General features: G+C 40.3%; 1 protein-coding gene across 2 annotated transcripts in view; it reads right to left on the bottom strand.

Moving 5' to 3' along the window:
* CFAP54 (cilia and flagella associated protein 54) overlaps window positions 1-19,325 on the bottom strand; it is a 313,535-nt gene that overhangs the window by 30,278 nt on the left and 263,932 nt on the right. Inside the window, exons 64-65 of one of the 2 annotated variants that reach the window (XM_072655642.1) lie at window positions 11,293-11,466; window positions 2,801-2,907 (exon numbers count right to left, since the gene is read on the bottom strand). In XM_072655642.1, the coding sequence (XP_072511743.1) occupies window positions 2,801-2,907; window positions 11,293-11,466 (281 nt within the window). Of the gene's footprint in view, window positions 1-2,800; window positions 2,908-11,292; window positions 11,467-19,325 lie in introns of those variants that run through there. The other variant, XM_072655643.1, reaches the window with a different exon arrangement.

Here is a 19,325-nt window from a genome sequence, read left to right as displayed (position 1 = left end):
TTGTGAATACCCTACACCCAGGTTTTACCACCATTTCACTGAATAATTGATAATCACTAAATAATAGATAGCTACACCACCTCAAAAATAGCCTTTGTTTTTTTATGTTTGAGGTCTATGCTGAAGAGTCCTTCAAAATGAAAACCACAGAGCAGGAAGACAGCTCCTCAGGGAAGGAAGGCAAGGGAAACTTCATAATTTAGGAAATTTAAAATTTAATTCAAGAGCCATTTCTTGAGTGCTCCTGGCGTGCAAGACACTACGCTGGGCACTGGGGAGGAAAACAAAGAATGGAGAATGTGACACTGCATGGGTACAGCTCATTTGCCGTTTTCAAAGGGCTCTCACTTCCATGGCCTCATCAGACTCTCACAGCAGCAGCAACAACCACAATAATATCCAGCCATTAGCTAGAGCTTTACAGTTGACAAAGTTTCACATATACTCTCTACCTCACACAGGCTATCTCCTTTGTTCCTCACAACCACCTTTGGAGGAAAGCACTATTATCATCCCTGTTTTATAGATGAGGATAGCAAGGCTGAGAATGATTAAATGATTTGTCCATGGTTACATGGCCAATAAGTGTCTCAGGATTTGAACTCAGCTTTTTCTGTCTCTGAGACCACCACTTTATCCACTGTACCAACTCACTGCCCCAGCATCCGTCACAGGCAGGGAAGGCTGGAATTATCAGCCTGTCTTACAGAGTATACTGTAAATCAAAAAGAGTCAGTCATTTAATTGCTAGGACCAGACCATAAGTCTTCCCAGAGTTGTTGTGAGGATCTAATGAGATGATATTTGTAAAATGCTTTGTAAATCTTAAAGTGCTGTATTAATACTACAGGTATCGTCATTATTATTGTTAATCCAGCATCCTACCTACTATATCACACTGTCTCTCCATGTTATAATTACCATGTATAGTCTCTACCCACAAAGAATTTATAATCACCTTAGGGTTCAGGATAGATATGAAACATGTAAATTATAATCTTAGTATATGAGAAAGTGCCTGTTGGTTTAGGTAAGATAGCAGGAGTTTCCCAGCCTGGGTTCCATGAGGGCCCCAGAACATGTATAGGACTAGGGTGAGTCAAAAACTGAATTGCCAGACTGAAAGGAAAAGAAATGCATTTCATTCATTAAGAAAGACCATTTGGACTGAAGTTAGATTTAGCTTCTTAGGGTATAGGTTGGGCTTTACAGCTTTTAAGGCTTGCCCAAAAATATAGTCAATCAGCCACATTCTGTGGTAGGAAAGAAATGGGGTGAGTATGTAAACATTGGCGGGTGGGACTTGCTAAAGGTCAGTTTTGTTCCTGTGGGAAATACATTTCTCTGTTGTTAGTTTGATCAAAATTCCCTGTATTGACAGGTAATCTCAAAAATGGTAAAGAATCTTTAAAAATAGCCTCATTGTTCATCCTGCCTTGGCCAATAAAGAGAGAAGTAAAGTAGGTACCCTTTGATTATGTTTCTTTGGTCTCAGAATATTTGGGAACAACAATTCCTCAAAATCCACAGTATTCATTTTCACCTACCTCTTCCACAGCAATAAAATATTATATGAATTTGAGGGGTCAGGAAAGGATTCATGAAAGAGGTAACCTTTGAGTTGTCCCTTCAAGAAGGAGGGATCTGGATGAATATAGGGCATGAGAAGTTAGAGGATATAGAGCAAGTCATGATTCAGAGGCAACAATGGAGTAAAGGTTTTGTGTAGGGAGAGAGAAGTCGGAGACATAATGCCAAAATAGATGGTGCAGATATACAAGTTTTGATGTGAGTTTCCAGCCTGGAGGTCTCCAGATTTTTTTTGATTGCTTTCTCTATCAGTAAAAACAATTCTGCCTCCCTCCTACTATATGTACAGTTGCTTAGTCACAAATAATACTGATAATTATGTACATGATAAAACACAAAAAAAGTGAAAAATTAAAGATGAATTAATATTTGATCCTAAAAGCAAAAGTCACTGGAGTTTAGGGGAATGAGATGGCCAGACATGCAATTAAGAAAAATCAGCTGTATGGTAGATGGACAAACAAGCAGAGAAATTTGAGGCAGGGGGATTAATTAGGGGGTTATTGCAACTGTCCAGGACAAAGGAGATGAGGGCCTGAATGAAAGTAGTGGGAGTGGAAATAAGAGCTAAGATACAAACAGGGATGTGAATAGTACACTTTGAAATTTAACATGTACCATTAACACTTCCTCTCTCACTTTCTTAAGTCTCATCAATTAACAAAACAAAAAACTGAACTCTGATTTGCAGTTTGCTGTTTTCTGAGGTGTAGACACTCAGAGAATTTAACCATGACAAGAGCTGGTTCAAACTGGTTCCATTTCATCCCTGGATATAAATGAAGCTATGGAGCAAGATATGTCAAGATATGGTGACAGATTGGACCTGTGGGGTGAAGAGAGTGAGGTCAAAAATGTTTGTGGCCACCACTCTGGACTATGAACTATTGAAAGTTTCTAATCTCAGTTTAAAAAAAAGGCAAAATTTAACCAACTAGACATTCTGCCATTACTGGATTGGCTGACCACTGTGGTGTTATGGAAAGAGCACCATTCATGGAAGTTGGAGACCTGTCACTAATGAGTTTTCTGGTCTTGGGAAAGTCATCTATCTGCTTCTTCAACTATAAATGGCCATTGCAGAAACCCTAGGACTGCTTCCAATTTAACATTCTATTCCATAAAAATTCTCTTCATTCTACCTGCCTAAAAAGACATTCAAGACAGCATCAGAATGTTACAACATCACAGGTAAGCCTGCTTCACTTACTTGTTCAGAGAAAGCCACAAAGATCCAGAACATATATGGTTGTTATTGAACTCAAAAGCATCATAAATCTTGACAGGTTTTGTATTAAACGCATACAGCAACATGATCTGGAAGGAGATTAAAAAGGCATATAAGTGTCACACCAAAGGCACCCTCTGCCTCACATGTTTCCATATCAATGCCATATTCAACTTCAAAAACCAATGCTTTTTTCTTTTCTCTTTTTAAATTGAATGGCATTGAAAATGGAAGTTCTTTTCTCCACTTCACTATGAAGTGAAATAATGTAAAATCTCCCTAACTTCCTTTTACTTTAAACTTCTGATACATTTATAGCTTAAACCAAGCAACTTGGCATTTAATTACGTTAAGGAAATCATAAGAAGCAGAGCATGCTTCACAGCTAGGAAGACCCAGGTTCAAATCCTGTCTCTGACACATACTGGTAGACCCTGGGCTAGTCACTTATGCTATGGGTGCCACAGGCAACTTTAATCAAGGAAATAACAAACATTTACTAAGCCCTTATCTGTGACCAGCTTAGTGCTGGGAGCTGGGGATTCAATGGCAAGAGTGGAGCTGTCCCTGCCCCTGAGGAGCTTACAGTCTAACAAAGGAACCAATCTGGTCACTAGGTTCTAGAGTGTGTGAATAATGCATAACAAGGCTGGAAAGATAAGGCAGAGCCAAGTAATGAAGGGCTCTCAATACCAAACAGGAGTTTGTATTTGCATTTGACAGCAGAGCAAAATAGCACACACACACACACCCCCCAGCCAGAATTGACAGACAATCTATGAGGCAAATGACAGGGGCAGCAGCCCTATGCAGCAGCTGTGAGGATGAACCAGAGAGGGGAAAGATTTGTGGGAAGACACAAGCAGGGTGTGACCTTAGGGCAGTGGCCAAGAGAATAAAGGGGGACGGATGCTAGGGAGGTTGTGGAGGTGGTGGATTAATATGCATGGTGAAGGATAACGGAGAGTAGATGATGACTCTGAGGATGCAAACCCGGGTGACAATGGGAATGGTGATGCCCTTTACAAAAACAGGGAAACTGATGAAAAGAGGTGAATTTGGGGCAAAATAATGAATTCTGTTTTGGACATGTTATTTCTGAGATGCCCACTGGACCCCTAGTTAGAAATATGCAGCCAGTGATGAGGAGCTCAGGAGATTACAGTTCATCTGCATACAGATGATAATTAAATCCACAAGACCTGATTAAATTCCTTGGAGAGAGAGAAGAGAAGAAGGCTCAGGACAGAGCCTTGAGGAACACCAAAAGGTTGGTGGTGTGATTTGGATGATAGAGGCTGAAAAGGAGGGGTCAGGCAGTTTAGAGGAGAATCAAGAGAGATTAATGTCACAAAAGTCTCAAGAGCATTCAGGAGAATAGGGTCATCAACAGGGTCAAATGATATAGAGACATCAAGAAGGGGACCAAGAAAAGACCCTCAGATATGGCAATCAAAAGATCACTAGTAATTTTGGAGAAAGCAATTTCCATTGAATGTTGGGATGAGAAGCCAGGCTGCAAAAGATTGAGGGGTTAGAAGAGAAAAATAGCCAGTGAAACAAGACCCATTTCCTAAGAGTTTGGTTATGACAAGCAGAAGCAGTATAGGATAAATGTATGCCAAGTATTTGGTTGCTTGCTTGAGGGGATGGTAGGGTAATGGAAGGTTTTTCTTTTAGGATAGGGGAGACTTAGACAAGTCACTTAACCACTTCATACTCTAGTCAATTCTCTAAGAGTGAAATTTGAAGGAAAGGTGACAACCTCCATTGGTAGCAGGAGTTTATTCACCTGAGATTTCCCTATACTAATGAATTAACAAGTCCATCCCCAGGATGGGACTGAGAGGACAAAACATCTGGAAAAGTGGGTTATCTTCAAACATTCTTGGGAGTGTTCATTTAAAAGGTTGGTTTGTTTATTATTCTTGTGGGGACAAGACAAGAAATATTACTGAACTTGTAGCAGCAACCAGTTCTAAGGGTTGAGGGTTAACATGAGACGGCAGTATGAAAGGAGCCACAGGGAGAGGCAGCAAGTGCTCAAAGAAAAAAGGCACAGCTCGTGTTATAGGATTCTTGGCTTCCCAACAGCAGAGCTACCCGCTGAGTTGTAAGGAACATGTGGCCTGAAGAAGCCAACAGAGACACAGCTAGAAAGCTCAGCACTCAGGAGCTGGGAAGTAGGGAGTGGGTTTAGTCAGAGTCCAAGATACAGGGTACCATGACTGACAGGAGGACTGGGAAAGAGCAAGACTCCAAGCAAAGCTTCATGGGAAATAGCCAGAGGGATTTCTCTCCCTCTCTTCTCAAGGAGGAAGCCATCAAAGGGCTGCTGAAGCAGGAGGTTCCTCTGCACCAGGCACCAGCATCATATTAGAATAACAACTTAGAAGGACGAGGCAGTCAAATCTCTCAGTGCCTTCCTGTGCCATTTTTAAGCCTAACCCTGCTCTCTGTCTTCTCAGTCCAACCCAAGCCTGCCCGAAATGTCACTTCAATTCCTTCTACTTATGTGTGTCAGAGAATGCCAATGAGATAATATGTTTGCAAACCTTAAAGAGCTTCATCCTTGTGAGTTATTTATTAGAAAGAGCATTAAAGTCAATGGAGCACTTTGGGCAAGGTCCTCCATTTATCTGTCTCATGGCTGAATTACCCTGTAGGGCAGGGATTCTTAACCTTCTCTGTGTCTTGGAACCCTTTGGCAATTCAGTGATGCCCATGGACCCCTTTTCAAACTAATGCCTTTAAATGTACAAAAAAAAAAATACACAGGGTTACAAAGAAAACCAATTATGCTGAAATACGATAATGAAAATGAAAATATTAAAAAAAAAACCCAAACAAGTTTATGAAGCCTACGTGAAAAACCCCTGCCCTAGGAGTGATGATCTCCTGGCTCAGGAACCCGTGGTATTGTGCACAGACAACTGACCTTGGAGTCAGGAAGATTTAGGTTCAAACCATATCTCTGACACACTGACCATGTGACTCTGGGCAAGTTTCTTAGCTTCTTTGTGCTCTCAGGTGACCCTCTGAAACTATTCAGTTATAGGCATAGATTGGGAGAAGGAGATTTCAAACTGGTAGTAACATGCAAAGATAAACTCCTATATCTGAACACTGTCTCCTCCAGTCCCAGCTAGAGATCTTAGCTCAAATAGATCAAGAAGCATTAGAGAATGCTCCTTAGAAAAAAGAATGCAGCTACCTGCCTAAAACAAATTCCCAAAATGGGGGGCAAGGAGGAAGGGAGGCGAGTAGAGCTGAGTTGGCCAACATCAAGGGCAGGGGACATTTCCCAGTTCTTTAATGACCTGGTCTCACCCCTGGCAGTGGTTAAATTTTATAGAATGATAAAATTTCATACAAAGAGGAGACCTCTTGGGGCCTTCCAGTGCAAGCTCAACTTCTTCTTGAAGGCCTCTAATGAAGAGAAACCTCCCACCTCCCAAGGGGACTCATTCCATTTTTTGATAGCTTTGATTGTCAAGTGTTAATTTGTCTTTTTGAGATTATTCCCCATTGCTTCCTTTCTGTCTTCTAGGCTCAAACAGAACAAGTCTAATCCTCCCTCCCTTCAGATACCAGAAGACAGTCATTATGTCTCCTGCCCTCAGCCCCACCTTCTCCCTCCCCAACCCCATCTAAGTCTTCTTCAAGCTAAATATCCTCAGTCCTTTCCATCAGTCCTTATTGGAATGACCTCAAGATGCTTCTCCACCCTGAGTGCTATCCTCTGGATTCTCTGTAGACAGTGGTGTCAAACTCAAATAAAACTGCCATTCATTGACTTTGAAAACCACAAATTAACATTATCTATGTTGTGTTGTAGTTTCTGGAGAAGGAAATGGCAAGGCACTCCAGTGTCTTTACCAAGAAAACCCCAAATGGGGTCACTAAGAATTAGATATGACTGAACTAAACTGTCATTTGTATAATATTTAGATCTGGTTGAGGGGGGTCACTTGTGGCTGACAGCTCTGCTCTACAATTTACCAATGTCCCTCTTAAACTATGACACCTATAACAGAGCACAGCTCCCCAGAGGAAGTCTGGCTGGGGTCAGCTTCATTCCTGGAAGCATTATCTCTCTGAATGCGAACATGTTGGGCCGCCAGATCACAATGCTAACTCCTGTTGGGCTTGCACTTAAATAACATCCCCAGATCATGCTCAGAGAATTGCTTTCTAACCATGCCGCAGTCATCCTGTGCTTGTGAAAGTGATACTTTGATACCAAAGGGTTTATCTTTGTCCCTGTTGGATCTCATCTTTCCAGGTGCTCAGCACTGAGTCATCAAGACATTTTTGGTCCCTGACAATATCACCCCACATCCAGTTATTCCTCCTAGTTTTGTGTCCACTGCACAGTTGACAAGTTTGTCATCTTTGCCTTTAAGCAAGTCACTGATAAAATGTTAAAGAACAAAGGACCAAACACAGATCCCAGGAACAGTCCTCTGGAGACCACCCTCCAGTGACACTGAACCACTAGTGATCTGAAATGTTTTCCTTCCTCAGTTTCTGGGGCATCATCTTCTTCTGGTTTTTCTTCTACTTCTCTGAATCCTTCTTCTATCTTTTTTTGTGTCCCTTGACTTTTTTCAGTCAATACTTGAAATGTTCCTTCCACTATTACCATGCCCAATGACCAAGTACATGGTGCTGGTTAAAGGTAGGACCACCATTCATACCTGAGCCAAGTCATAAATGACCAGTGAAAGGGTACTTGACTACTAGCCATGATCCTAGTCTTATCTTCAGCCTGAGGTTCTGGGTTAACCCCCAATTGCCAAGTACTCTTTTCAAGACTCCAATAGTTGGCTAACTCCTTCTCATGGCCATCTCTACCCTTATTCCCTCCATGTCGTGAATTCACAGTCCCTGGATGGGGGCTTCAGTTATTGACCTGCAATAGGGGTTTCCTGGCTGTTTAGGAAAATGGGGCTTCATTACCTGTCTATGATATGAAAGGCAACTTTTGTCAAACTAGTTGAGCCAAGCAGCCCTGGAGGTTAACGAGGATGCTTGATTCATAGAAACAGAATTTCAGAGTTGGAAGAGACCTCAGCAGTGAGGAAATCTCTCTACAACACACCCACAGTGGTAACCTATCTTTTGCATAAAGATCTACCAGAAGACGGAACCTAATTCCTTAATGAATCAACCAATCCATCAATCAGTACTTATTTAGCTGCTACTGTAAACCAGCCACTCTGTTTGGTGCTGGGACAAAAGCGAAACAATCCTCAGGTAACCCATTCTACTTTAAGACAGTTCCAATGATTAAGAAGCTTTTCCTGACATCACATTTAAATACGTTTCTTATCTTTTTCCACCGTGCTCCTAATTCTGTCTTCTCGATCAATGCAGAACAAATTCTGTTCCTCTTTCACATGTAAGATAGCAATCACTCTCTCTCGAGTCTTTTCTTCTCAAAGTTTTCTCATTGGCTGGCACCTGAGTCATAGCTACTTTGGGTATTTTTGACTTGAAAGTCTAGGGAATAAGATGGGAATTCTTATAGGACTCCAACCTCATTCTCCCCTCTCTCTCCTGTAAGTATCTCCCTGCCCCCCCTCCCCCAAGTTCAGATCAAGCTATTAGAAAAAGGATGTAAAGTCAGCCTAATTAATCAATAAACACTGCTGGGATGTTTCATGGCCAAGGCAATATTAACAGCACCAAGGGTGACTATGAATATGCCAGTATACTTCTGAATCACAAAGTATAACAGATTCTCCATATAGAAGGCAGAAGAAAAACATTTATTCAGACATCAGAAAACCAAATCCATCATAGTAACCAAGAAGTCAATACATATTATCACTGCAGGGGAGAAAGCCATTTTCAAGCCTTTCCCACTCCCTTACACTTCTCACACCCCTCTTCCCACAACAAACATTCACAAAACTAGCTCTGCCTGCCTGCTTGCCTGTGTCCTCACCTCCACCCTAAATACTCTCACCAGCTTCCTCCCAGTTCTGTTCTACCCTTCCTGTTCTACCCATTTAGCAAGCTCCTCCCACCACATGTGACTTAGGCTTCCATGTGATTTAAGCAGGTCCCCTGCTTAATGAGTAGGAAAGATCTTTCTATTTAAATTACCACTACAAATGTGACTGGATGAATGATGGAACCACAAGAGCAGTGACTAATGGTTAAATGTCAGTCTGGGGAGAGTAGAGTGTCCCAAGCATGGGTCTCTAAATCTGTTCTGCTTCAGGAATTTTACCAATGGCCTGGTAGGCATGGATGGGTATACTGATAGCAGCAGAAGACGATTCAAAGAAAAGCAAACGACTTGAATGACAGAACTGGCATCCAAAAATATTTCATCAGATCAGAACAGCATACCAAAACTAATGAAGTGAAATTTAATAGGGATAAATTTTTTTATTTGGCTAAATAAAAATAACATCCATCCACTTCATTTAGGTTTTCAGTTTCTACATTTGGCTAAAAAAAACCAACCCTTGCACATTTTGTGTGATGAGGGACATGTAGCTAGATAATAGTCTATGTGGAAAAAAAAATACCTGGGGGTGGAGGCAACACAAGGACACATGCCAAGCACATGGTCATGTCTAAGTGTAGCTCTCCTCCAGAACTTCAAAACAGAAATCAATGTGCAAATAAAATAAAAGAACAATCAATAGAAAACAGAGGAAAGAAACGATCACAAGGAGCAGAAAAACGCTGAAAAAAATCAATAGAGAGATTGAATAAAAGGGTAAGCGCCAGGACCCTTTAACTCTCCTATATCTAGGCACTCCTTGTAAAGCACTTAGCACAGTATCTAGCACTTAGTAAATACTATTTAAAAGTTATTATTATTATTATCATATAGAAGCAGTAGAATAGTCAGCTTAGAACAGAAGCTGGGCTACCTTAGTAAATCAGTGGACAACCGAAAGAAGAATGGAAGAAATGAAATTCAACAATTTAATTTTACATTAAAAAATATTAGAGCAAAAATCAAATTTCAGAAAAATTGGAAAAGCACGTGAAATACTATCAAAAACCAAAAGAAATGAGAAAGATGTATGGAGAAAAAAAAATCTGGCAAATCAGTTTCTAAGAAAACAAAAACAAAAATCGAATTAATGTATGAGAAGAAGTCATAAAAGAAAGTTGCCCAGAAGTATTGGAATCTGACAGAAAAGTACTAAAAGAACTCATAGGTCACCTCCAGGAAGAAGTTCTAGATGTAATGAGGCATGAATGTGATTGGTAAGCTCCATAACTCCTACCTCAAATTAAAAATTGCAAGTGGTTAAGAAAAGATCAGATACCAAGAAACCTCATTCAAAATTGCATAGAACTATGATAAAGGAAAGAAAAAGAAGTTATGATACAACACATCAAAAGGCAAAAGAAAATGGCTTCCAGCAAAAGAGAGAAAGAAAATATTAATAAATTGAATATATAAAAAAAAAATTTTAGAAAATCAACCAATCAGGGGCAGCTAGGTGGCATGATGGAGAGTGGTAGGATTGGAGTCAGGAATATCTGAGTTCAAATCCAGCCTCAGACACTTACTAGCTATGTGACAGTAGGCAAGTCACAGTCTTGATTGCCAGGAAGGAAGGAAGGAAGGAAGGAAGGAAGGAAGGAAGGAAGGAAGGAAGGAAGGAAGGAAAGAAGGAAGGAAGGAAAGAAGGAAGGAAGGAAGGAAGGAAGGAAGGAAGGAAGGAAGGAAGGGAGGAAGGAAGGAAGGAAGGAAGGAAGGAATTCATTAATTCTCATTTATGTTAGTGCCTTCCTTCAGTTGCTTCCTTCAGTTCCAATTTATCCTGAACATCTCTTGTTTCTACATAATTGTCTGCATGTTGTCTCCCCCAGTAGACTGTTCCTTGAGTTCCTTGAGAGCAAGGACCCTTTTTTTCCCCTTTACTTATATTCCTAAAGCTTAGACCTTAATAAATGCTTACTAACTGACTGACTGATTTGATCTCCCCCATCTCCTGTCCCCTCCAAAGGACAACCAAATTACCAAAACAAGAAGTGAGAAGTAATTCACAAAGAATGGAGAGGAAATAAAGAAAAGCATTAGAAAGTATCACGACTAAGTATGTGCCAAAGAAACTGAAAACCTAAATGAAATGGATGTATTTTATAAATATGATGAATATGAAAATAGAAAATTTCCAGATTAATAAAATAGCAAATAAAGAATATGCACTATAAAAACCTAATTTCCAAAAGAAATTGAGCAAATCATAAATGAAGCCTTACAAAAAAATTAATCCTTCAAATCCATTTAAAGATAGCTTTATTTTAAATTTAAATTCAATGTGTTGTGACCCAGAAATCTTCTGGGTCACCCTGTATAGTGTAGCAAAAGCTTTAATAGGCAGAATATCTTGTTAGAAAATTATAATCTTAAAAGTCACTGTCTTTAAGAGATAATGTGTTCAAAAAAACCCGAAACAACAACAAAGCTTTGTATAATTGTTTTACCTTACCATAGATTCTGTTTCCTTCGGAGGTTTTTCTAGAGGGGGTAGGTACCACTGAAAGCAAATGTCTTTGCTTACAGTATATACAGCAAAATCCATTGGTAAGTCTGCAGGAGTTGGTAGGGTGATCTTAGAGGCTGCAAATTTTTCTACTATCATAGCCATTTCCTGACCTACATGCTGAAAGAAAGAGATCAATTAGAGATTCTTCTCCCTTTTTGTAATCCTCCCAACCATCCCCCCAACATTTGAAAACAATTAGATTTGTCGTATTATGTTGATTTGTCTCCTATTACTACAGGAATAACTTTCCCTGAAACTTCCTTTCTGAACCACCTTTTCTGTATCCCCAATCACCCCCCCAAATATTACTTATGAACAAGTCTAATATGGAAAAAGGAAGCTTCATTGAAATTACAGTCTATACTTTTCATGAGTTTACTTGATGAGAACCTCCATTGACATACCATAAACATGGAGCTGAGAATCAAAACCCAGAGGTTTCAATCTTCTCCACCCAGGATAAAACTTGAGAAGTCAATAATCATTTATTAAGTGCTTACTGTATGTCAGGCACTATTGTAAGCACCAGGGATACAAAGAAAGTCACACACACACACACACACACACACACACACACACGAACAAAACCCAGTCCCCGTCCTCAAGGAACTCAAAGTCCAAAGGGAGACGCCATGCAAGTGACTATGGACAAACAAGAAATGAGCAGGATGTGTCAGAGGTAATCTTAGAGAAAAAGTATTAGAATTAAAGGGAGTCTGGGAAGGCTTTTTGTGGAAGTGAATTCATTTGTCATCCATTGAAGAAGGAACCCCAAACTCAGAATCACTTTTCTCTTCTTTTCTGGAAATCAATATTATTAACAAATTCTCAATAGCCAAGATAGGGATTATAACCTTTAAACTGTTTAGGTTTTAAGCACTGCAAGGCTGGGGCCAGGCATATGAAGCTTTCTCACCTGTATTTCGCTGCCTAAAAAGAGAGTCTCTTCATTGTACTTGTATTTCTGACACAAGGGAGAGGTGATCAGGGCTTTGTCCCATAGTGAGTTCCCTCCCCTCTTAGGAAACATCACAACATCCTGGGGTATGTTTAAATCCCCAGGAAGGTTGCATTGGTGCTAAGCCTACTCTATCACCACTATTTTGCCATATCTACAAAAATTGCTAATTAAATCTACTTGTAACTTGTAGTGCTCGTTGTGAAAGCAATAATCTTCACTGGGGGGAACTAATTTCTCTACGCCTTTATATTATTTAAAATAAATATTCCACTTTCTAACCGTGTGTACATTTTTTTTTTTTGAAGTTTGGTTAATGTCTCTAAAAGCCTCAAATATTCAAAAAGTAAGGTGAACAATTTTCTGTTTCTTCATTGCAGCTTGCTTCATTCCTTTTCCTGTTGCATAAAAATACTACCCTTTCTACACAGGGAGCTCTAGGAGCTTATTTTTTAAGACAACTGAGCTTTCACATTGGTCCAAAACCAAGATCTTTGCTTCCACACTGCTAGTGAACTAACTAGATTTTGGTTCATAATTCTCCTCTTCCTTTTAAAATGGTGAATTTACCAGGATCATAGATTTTGAGTTGGAAGAGACCCAGAGATCATCTCTTTTATCTCCCCCATTGGACAGATAAAAAAATGAGAGGCCCAGAGAGTTTACGATCACATAGCTAATGGGAAGCAGAACTGGAATCTGTATCCGGATTCTGTGATTCCAACTTTGTGATTCTACCTCTTTCGGTGCTCAGGATCTCCATGAATCAGGCACCAAAATGTCAAGTCAACTGCTTCCCAGCATGGTATCATATAGAAACTACCAAAATATCTATCATCATGGTCCTTGTTAGGAAGAGGTTGACAATATTAGAAAATAAAAATAAAATAAAAACAAAATAAAACAAAAATAAAATTATAGGATCATAGATTTAGTGAGACCTTGGGGTCCTGAAAATGACTTAAGGGTCCATTGAGTTCAGTGGTGATGAAAGTATTTCTTATTGTCTTTCCCTGTTCTGAATCATGGGGAACCAGGCACTCATCAGAAACAGTTTTCTCTTGGGGCATCAATTTTCAGGTAATAATAGCAAGCATAATAATCTTTAATACTTTAAAGTACTGCAATTAGTCCGCCAAGCCTTATCCGATAGTTATATAGTATTTCATGAGTAACGAGGCACTTCAGGGTCATTGGATCGTAGTCTCAGAGCTGGAAGGGACCTCAGTTGGCCACCTGATCCATTCTGTTAATTTTATAGATGAGGAGACTGAGATCCAAAGCTCATATTCAAACCCAAGTTTTATGCCTCCAAATTTGACATTTCTGAAGAAAAAAAAAATCCCCAGAAGAAACGTATGCAGAAAATTCTCTTTGGTTTGGCTTCTTCTCTTATAAGCAACCAGAGCTTCTCCATGGCCTTGAGCTAGCAGTGCTTTGAAATATTTTCCCTGTAATGGGGATTTAGAAGTAGATGATAAACTTGGGGTAAAGGGGAAGCATTAATCAGTTATAGCCCCCTGGAAACTTTAGAAATTTTCCCATACTGGGAAAAGGGTAGGTTCTTATGTCCTGTAATATCAACGGTGCCTACACTGATCCCCCCAAAGAAGGCTATCCTGACCATTAAAAACAAAATAGAACCAAAAAAACCCCAACCAATCAAAACTCTAGAAATAGAATGAAAGGATTCACTTAGCAAACTCCTGCTTTAATGTCGAGTTAATCAGACCTCAAGGATGATGTCTAGAGAAGGGCTTGGGAGAGGGGTAGGAAGTGGGAGGCCCAACTAGTCCTTTTCCATGTGAATTACACCATAGTACAGTTTCTGAAAAATGCCCTTCGTGGCTCATCCTCTAATTGATAGACTGGCAAATTTTTCCTAATATAGGAATTGCTTGGTGCCAGCAGCATCTGTGATCCTTAGATTCTGTACCACACACCAAAGACAGCATTCTACTCTTAGGAGTGATGGCTTGTGGCTGTCATTCCCTCTGGGGCTAATTTGTGATCACTGGCTGGGGTGAATTCAGGGACACTCAGCCTATCAAAGAATTGTAGCTTCTTTTAGGGAACATGAGCCTGGAATCAGTATTGGTGGAGAAATACAAATCTGTGGAATCAAATTGGCATTGCCATAAATAATTTACTGGGTTCTCTGAGACCTCCAAGGGCACCATATAGTGTTCAATATCAGCCCTGAGAAACAGGACGATCAGGGGGGATACAATAACCCCAACAATACCCTCCATTCTTTTATGAAGACCTTCCTCAAGGATGTTCAGAGGACTTTGTGAAATTAACTCCTTGCTGGTGGGGTGGGAAGGGGAAAGGAGGGTTATTTATAAGTAGGATTTTTCAGATCCACCAAAACTGATGCATCTTAGGGTTAAGTGTCCAGGCTGAAAACAGGCTTCAGGTGGGCACTCCTGGTGTGGTTCTGTTATCCCTCACATTATCCTGTGGCCTATTCAAGAAAAGATACAGACAGCACTGTCAGTGTGAGACCTCAAATAAAAAATGGAAATAGAGACGCTGACCTTTCAAGTTGTCGGCCTGTGAGATGAAAAATTCTTTGATGGAAAGCCACTGTATTGAATGTGGAAATGTGTCAAAAATAGATCTTAAGGAACTGTCGGGAAAAGAGATTGTAAAAATCCAAGACCTTTGCCTAACTAAGCAGCAGAAAGATAAAAGTGGGACCCAGGAGTACCATGAAGAAGGTTAAACCTTTTAATGACCCTTAAACAATTTTGCAAATCAAGGCAAATTGATGCCAGCCAACTCACTCCCGAGCAGGCTGGTAAAAGGATTCCATTTCAATTACAATCCAGAAAAATAGCTCATTTCTCTACAGTTGGTCCACACTGAATCCACTAATGATGTTGAGATAGTCATCAACTGTCCTGATAAGTTGAAAAGACAACAACAGCCAAACCCCAAGACCACATACAAAATGGCTGGAAGTATAACAGTGAATTGTAAGAGGATTCAAAAGCTATTCATGCCTACGGTTTTCCATCCTACTGAAAATAATAAAATACAACTTGGAATCAGGAAGATCTCTGAGTTTAAATCATACCACAAATACCTATTACTTGTGTAACATTGGCATCTCTGTTTTTTCACCTGTAAAATGGGCATAATAATGGCTTCCTTCAAATTCCAGCTAAAATCTTACCTTCTACAGGAAGCCTTTCCTAATCCCCCTTATTTGAGCCTTCCCCCTGTTGATTATCTCCAATTTATCCTGTGTGTAGCTTGTTTGAATGTCATCTCCTTCATTAGACTGCCAACTTTTCTTGGTAACCTTAATTTTTCTTCTTGGAAGCAATTGGGATTAAGTGATTTGCCCAGGGTTGCACAGCTAGTAAGTGTCTGAGACCAGATTTGAACTCAGGTCCTCTTGACTCCAGCCCCATAGCTAAATCCACTGCAGTGCCACCTAGCTGCCCCATAACCCTAGCTCTTAACACTGTGCTTGGCACACAGTGGGCAAAAGTTTATGGACTGATTGTGAAAAGACAAGAAGATAATTTATGTAAATCTTAAAACCTATATAAATGCAAAGTATTGTTACTAATGAGTTTAATGTAGTGCTAGTTAATGGGCTATGTAGCAGTTACTTTTAATAGGCTTCTTTTATTATTTGAAAGTCAACCAGCCCTAGTACCAACCAACACCAGAGAGTGTGGTTTGTATCTATTAGTCTTTATCTAATTTTAACCCAAATTCTCCCCAATCTCCAATGCAGCCAAGTCAAGGGCCTCTCTCTATATATCCTATCCCCCCTTCCACCCAGGGAACTGTCACTAGAGGGCTGGGAAATCTAGGCATGAATACTTCAGCAGCCTACTGGATTTTAATTACATCCTCTTTTGGAACCGTTAATGTCATTTGTTTGGCACCTTTGTTTTTCCATCATAAAGCTTCAATAGACTCAAAGATATGCAGACATACAGAAATGATGGGAGCTGGTGAACACAAAACAATGCTCTTTTTGGAAAAAGTCATTATTTCTTTGTGCTGGGGTGGGAGTGAGGGTAGGGAAAGCACGTTTAAGTATCCAGTTACAGAAAGGGTTTGATTGAAATAGCTTCCTGAGTGATTAAAGCCTGAAAAAAAAATGTTATTACAAAAATCAACGAAGCTTAGACTGGATGAAAAAAAAAATCCAAAAAGCTTTCCGCTTGTTAGCTGTCTACACCAGTGAAACTAATACATGATTACGCTGCTTGCACCTGTCAGCATATGACAGTGATCTCCCAGGCTGATTATCCTAGGAGAGTGTTATACTAATTATATCAGAAGAAGAGCAAACAGAGTGAAACAACTCTTTGATACACTACTGCTGTTATAATTGTCACATATATTTACAGTTTATTCAAGGTTGCACATTCGGTGCCTCATCCTTAGGAAGTGGGTAATGATAGGTTGTCCTCTATTCTGAAATAGTTAAGCACAGCAACTTTCAGAGGAGCATTTGAAAGGTTAGGAGAAATTTCCAAACTTTGATACATATGCTCAGCAGAATGGATCTTTCAGATGAATTCTTAACATTCTTGAAATGCTCCCATGGGGGAGATTCCATCTCTCATCATAGGTGGTACAGGTGATGGAGGGTTGAATTGGGCGTCAGGATGGCCTGAGTTCCTGTCTCAGACCCTCACTAGCTGTGTCAAGCCACTTAACCTCTTGTGGTTTCAACATCCCCATCTGTGAAATGGGAATAGTAATAGAACGGTTATAGAGGAAAGGGGAAGCTAGGTGGCACAGTGGATAGAGTGCCAGGACTGGAGGCAGGAAGACTCATCTTCCTGAGTTCAAATCTGACCTCAGATACTTACTAGCTGTGTAAGCCTGTTTGCCTTTCACAGACAGGTTTTGGTCAGGTAAGGTTAATATTAACAGAAGACAGGCTTTCAGTTAACCAAAAGTTGCAGAAAAGAATGGCCCTAAGTCCCAAGTAATACAAATTAAGAAAAAGAAATTTTAAATCTAAAATTCCCACTACAGTACCAACCTCACTGCTTGGTCTGAGGATCAAACAAGATAATGTTACAAACCTTAACTGGATATATAAATGCTAGAAACTTTTAGCATTTCTGTGTCCTGGCCATCACCAAGCCTGGGATGTACTCTCTCCTCAGTTCTCTCTCATAAAACATCTAATTTCCTTCAAAGCTCAGCTCAAAGGCTACTTCCTACAGGATGCCAACCCTGATTCCCCTCAGGTGCTAGTATCCTACTCCCCCAAATGAGACTGTATTTATTTTCTATTACTCAGGCATATGTTATTTTCCCTCTGTAGAATGTAAGCTCTCTGAGGGCAGGGACTGATTTCAATCAATTAGTCAGCAAGCTCTTATTAAGCATCCACTATGTGCCCTGTTCTCAAGTAGCTCACAATCTAACGGGGGGGGGGGGGGGGGGGAGACACAATGAAAACAGTATTTAAACAAAATATACACAAGATAAACTGGACAGAATCTCAGAGGAGAGAAACAAGCATTAAGGGAGACAAGGAAAAGATTTTAATAGAAGTTCGAATTTGGGGGGGGAGGGTTTATTTGTTTGGTTTTGTCTTTGTACCCCTGGGGCCCCAAACAGTACCTGGCATATACAAATTGCTTAATATTTGTTGAATAAGTGAGTGATTTAAAAATCTCTCAACTTCATATTGACAATCTATTTACTAAGGAATAGTTTTTAAATGAATGGCAGAGTTGGTAATATTTTAAAACTGTCCTTTTCCTGGGATGGGTGGATGGAAGGAAAGAAAGAAGGGAGGGAGGGAGGAAGGAAGGAAGCAAGCATTTATTAAGCAGCTACTCCATGCTAGGTACTATGCTAAGTGCTTTACAAACATCTCATTCCATCTTCACAACAGTCCCTAGGAGGTGGATACTATTATTATACCTATTTTAAGAGTTGAAGACACAGAGGCAGAAGTTAACTGTCATGCCCAGGGATTTTAGATGGGACTTCTAGGAAGCCAGGAGGGAAAGAGTTCTAGCCCTGGTGGATGCCCAGAGTTGGGAAATGGAGGATCTTGCGTGAGGAACCCCCAAAGAGGCTGGTGTTGCATGATCATAAAGGAGATGAAGGACACGGTATAAGACAACTGAGGTCGGTTTGTAAAAGGGTTGAGGGAAGGCAGAGAAGGAAGCTCACCCCAGCCTTCCCTAGAGCCTTCTGTCAGCCACCTGCCCAGGTCCCCATGGTCTAACAAATACAATCCTAAGCTCTTGTCTTTATGCTCACCAAAATGAGCTAGAGAAGACCTGGCATCTAGAAGACCCAGCTTCAACATTTACTACCCAGGTGACCTTGGGCAACTCAACAACCTGACTGGTCATTAACCTCCTTATCTCTGCAAAGTAGGGTGGTTAGGCTAGATGGCCTCCAAGGATTCTTTGAGCTGTAAATCTATGATCCCATGAGCATATTCTACAATATGTGGTTTTACTTATTATCCTTAACAATTTTCTTCAACACATGACTCAAGGACTTCTCTGGAGTCAGAGGACCTGGAATAAAATTCCACCTCTGATATGACCTGGGTGACATTGGGCAAACCACTTGAGGTCACTGGGTTTTGGTTTCCTCATCTGTAAAGTGATAGGGTTGGACCAGATGACCTCTGCGGTTCTTTCTAGCTCTGAACTTATAAGTCTATGGTCTTGTTTGTTCATCCTTGTGTGAGAAGTACAATAGGGAGGCATAATTATCATGGATTCAGAAACTCAAGCACAGAATAAAGTCATATTGTCAGGCCAGTTTTCCTAACTTTCGGTCTAGTCATCTAAGACACAACAGAGTCAGTCAGTCAATCAACCAACACTTACTAACATGTACTATATGCCAGGCACTGTGCTAAGTGCTGGGGATGCAAAGAAAGGCAAAGGACAGCCCCTGCTTTCAAGAAACTTGCCATCCAATGGGGGAAACAACTCAAAAAAGAACCTGGAAAAGGGAGGGGGAAGAGGGGACCCCTGAGACTTCCAGATATGAATAC

This window comes from Notamacropus eugenii, chromosome 3, assembly GCF_028372415.1.
Source record: "Notamacropus eugenii isolate mMacEug1 chromosome 3, mMacEug1.pri_v2, whole genome shotgun sequence".
Classification (NCBI taxonomy): Eukaryota; Metazoa; Chordata; class Mammalia; order Diprotodontia; family Macropodidae; genus Notamacropus; species Notamacropus eugenii.
Note: the sequence above shows the minus strand (reverse complement) of the source record. Positions and strands in the feature narration are given on the sequence as shown.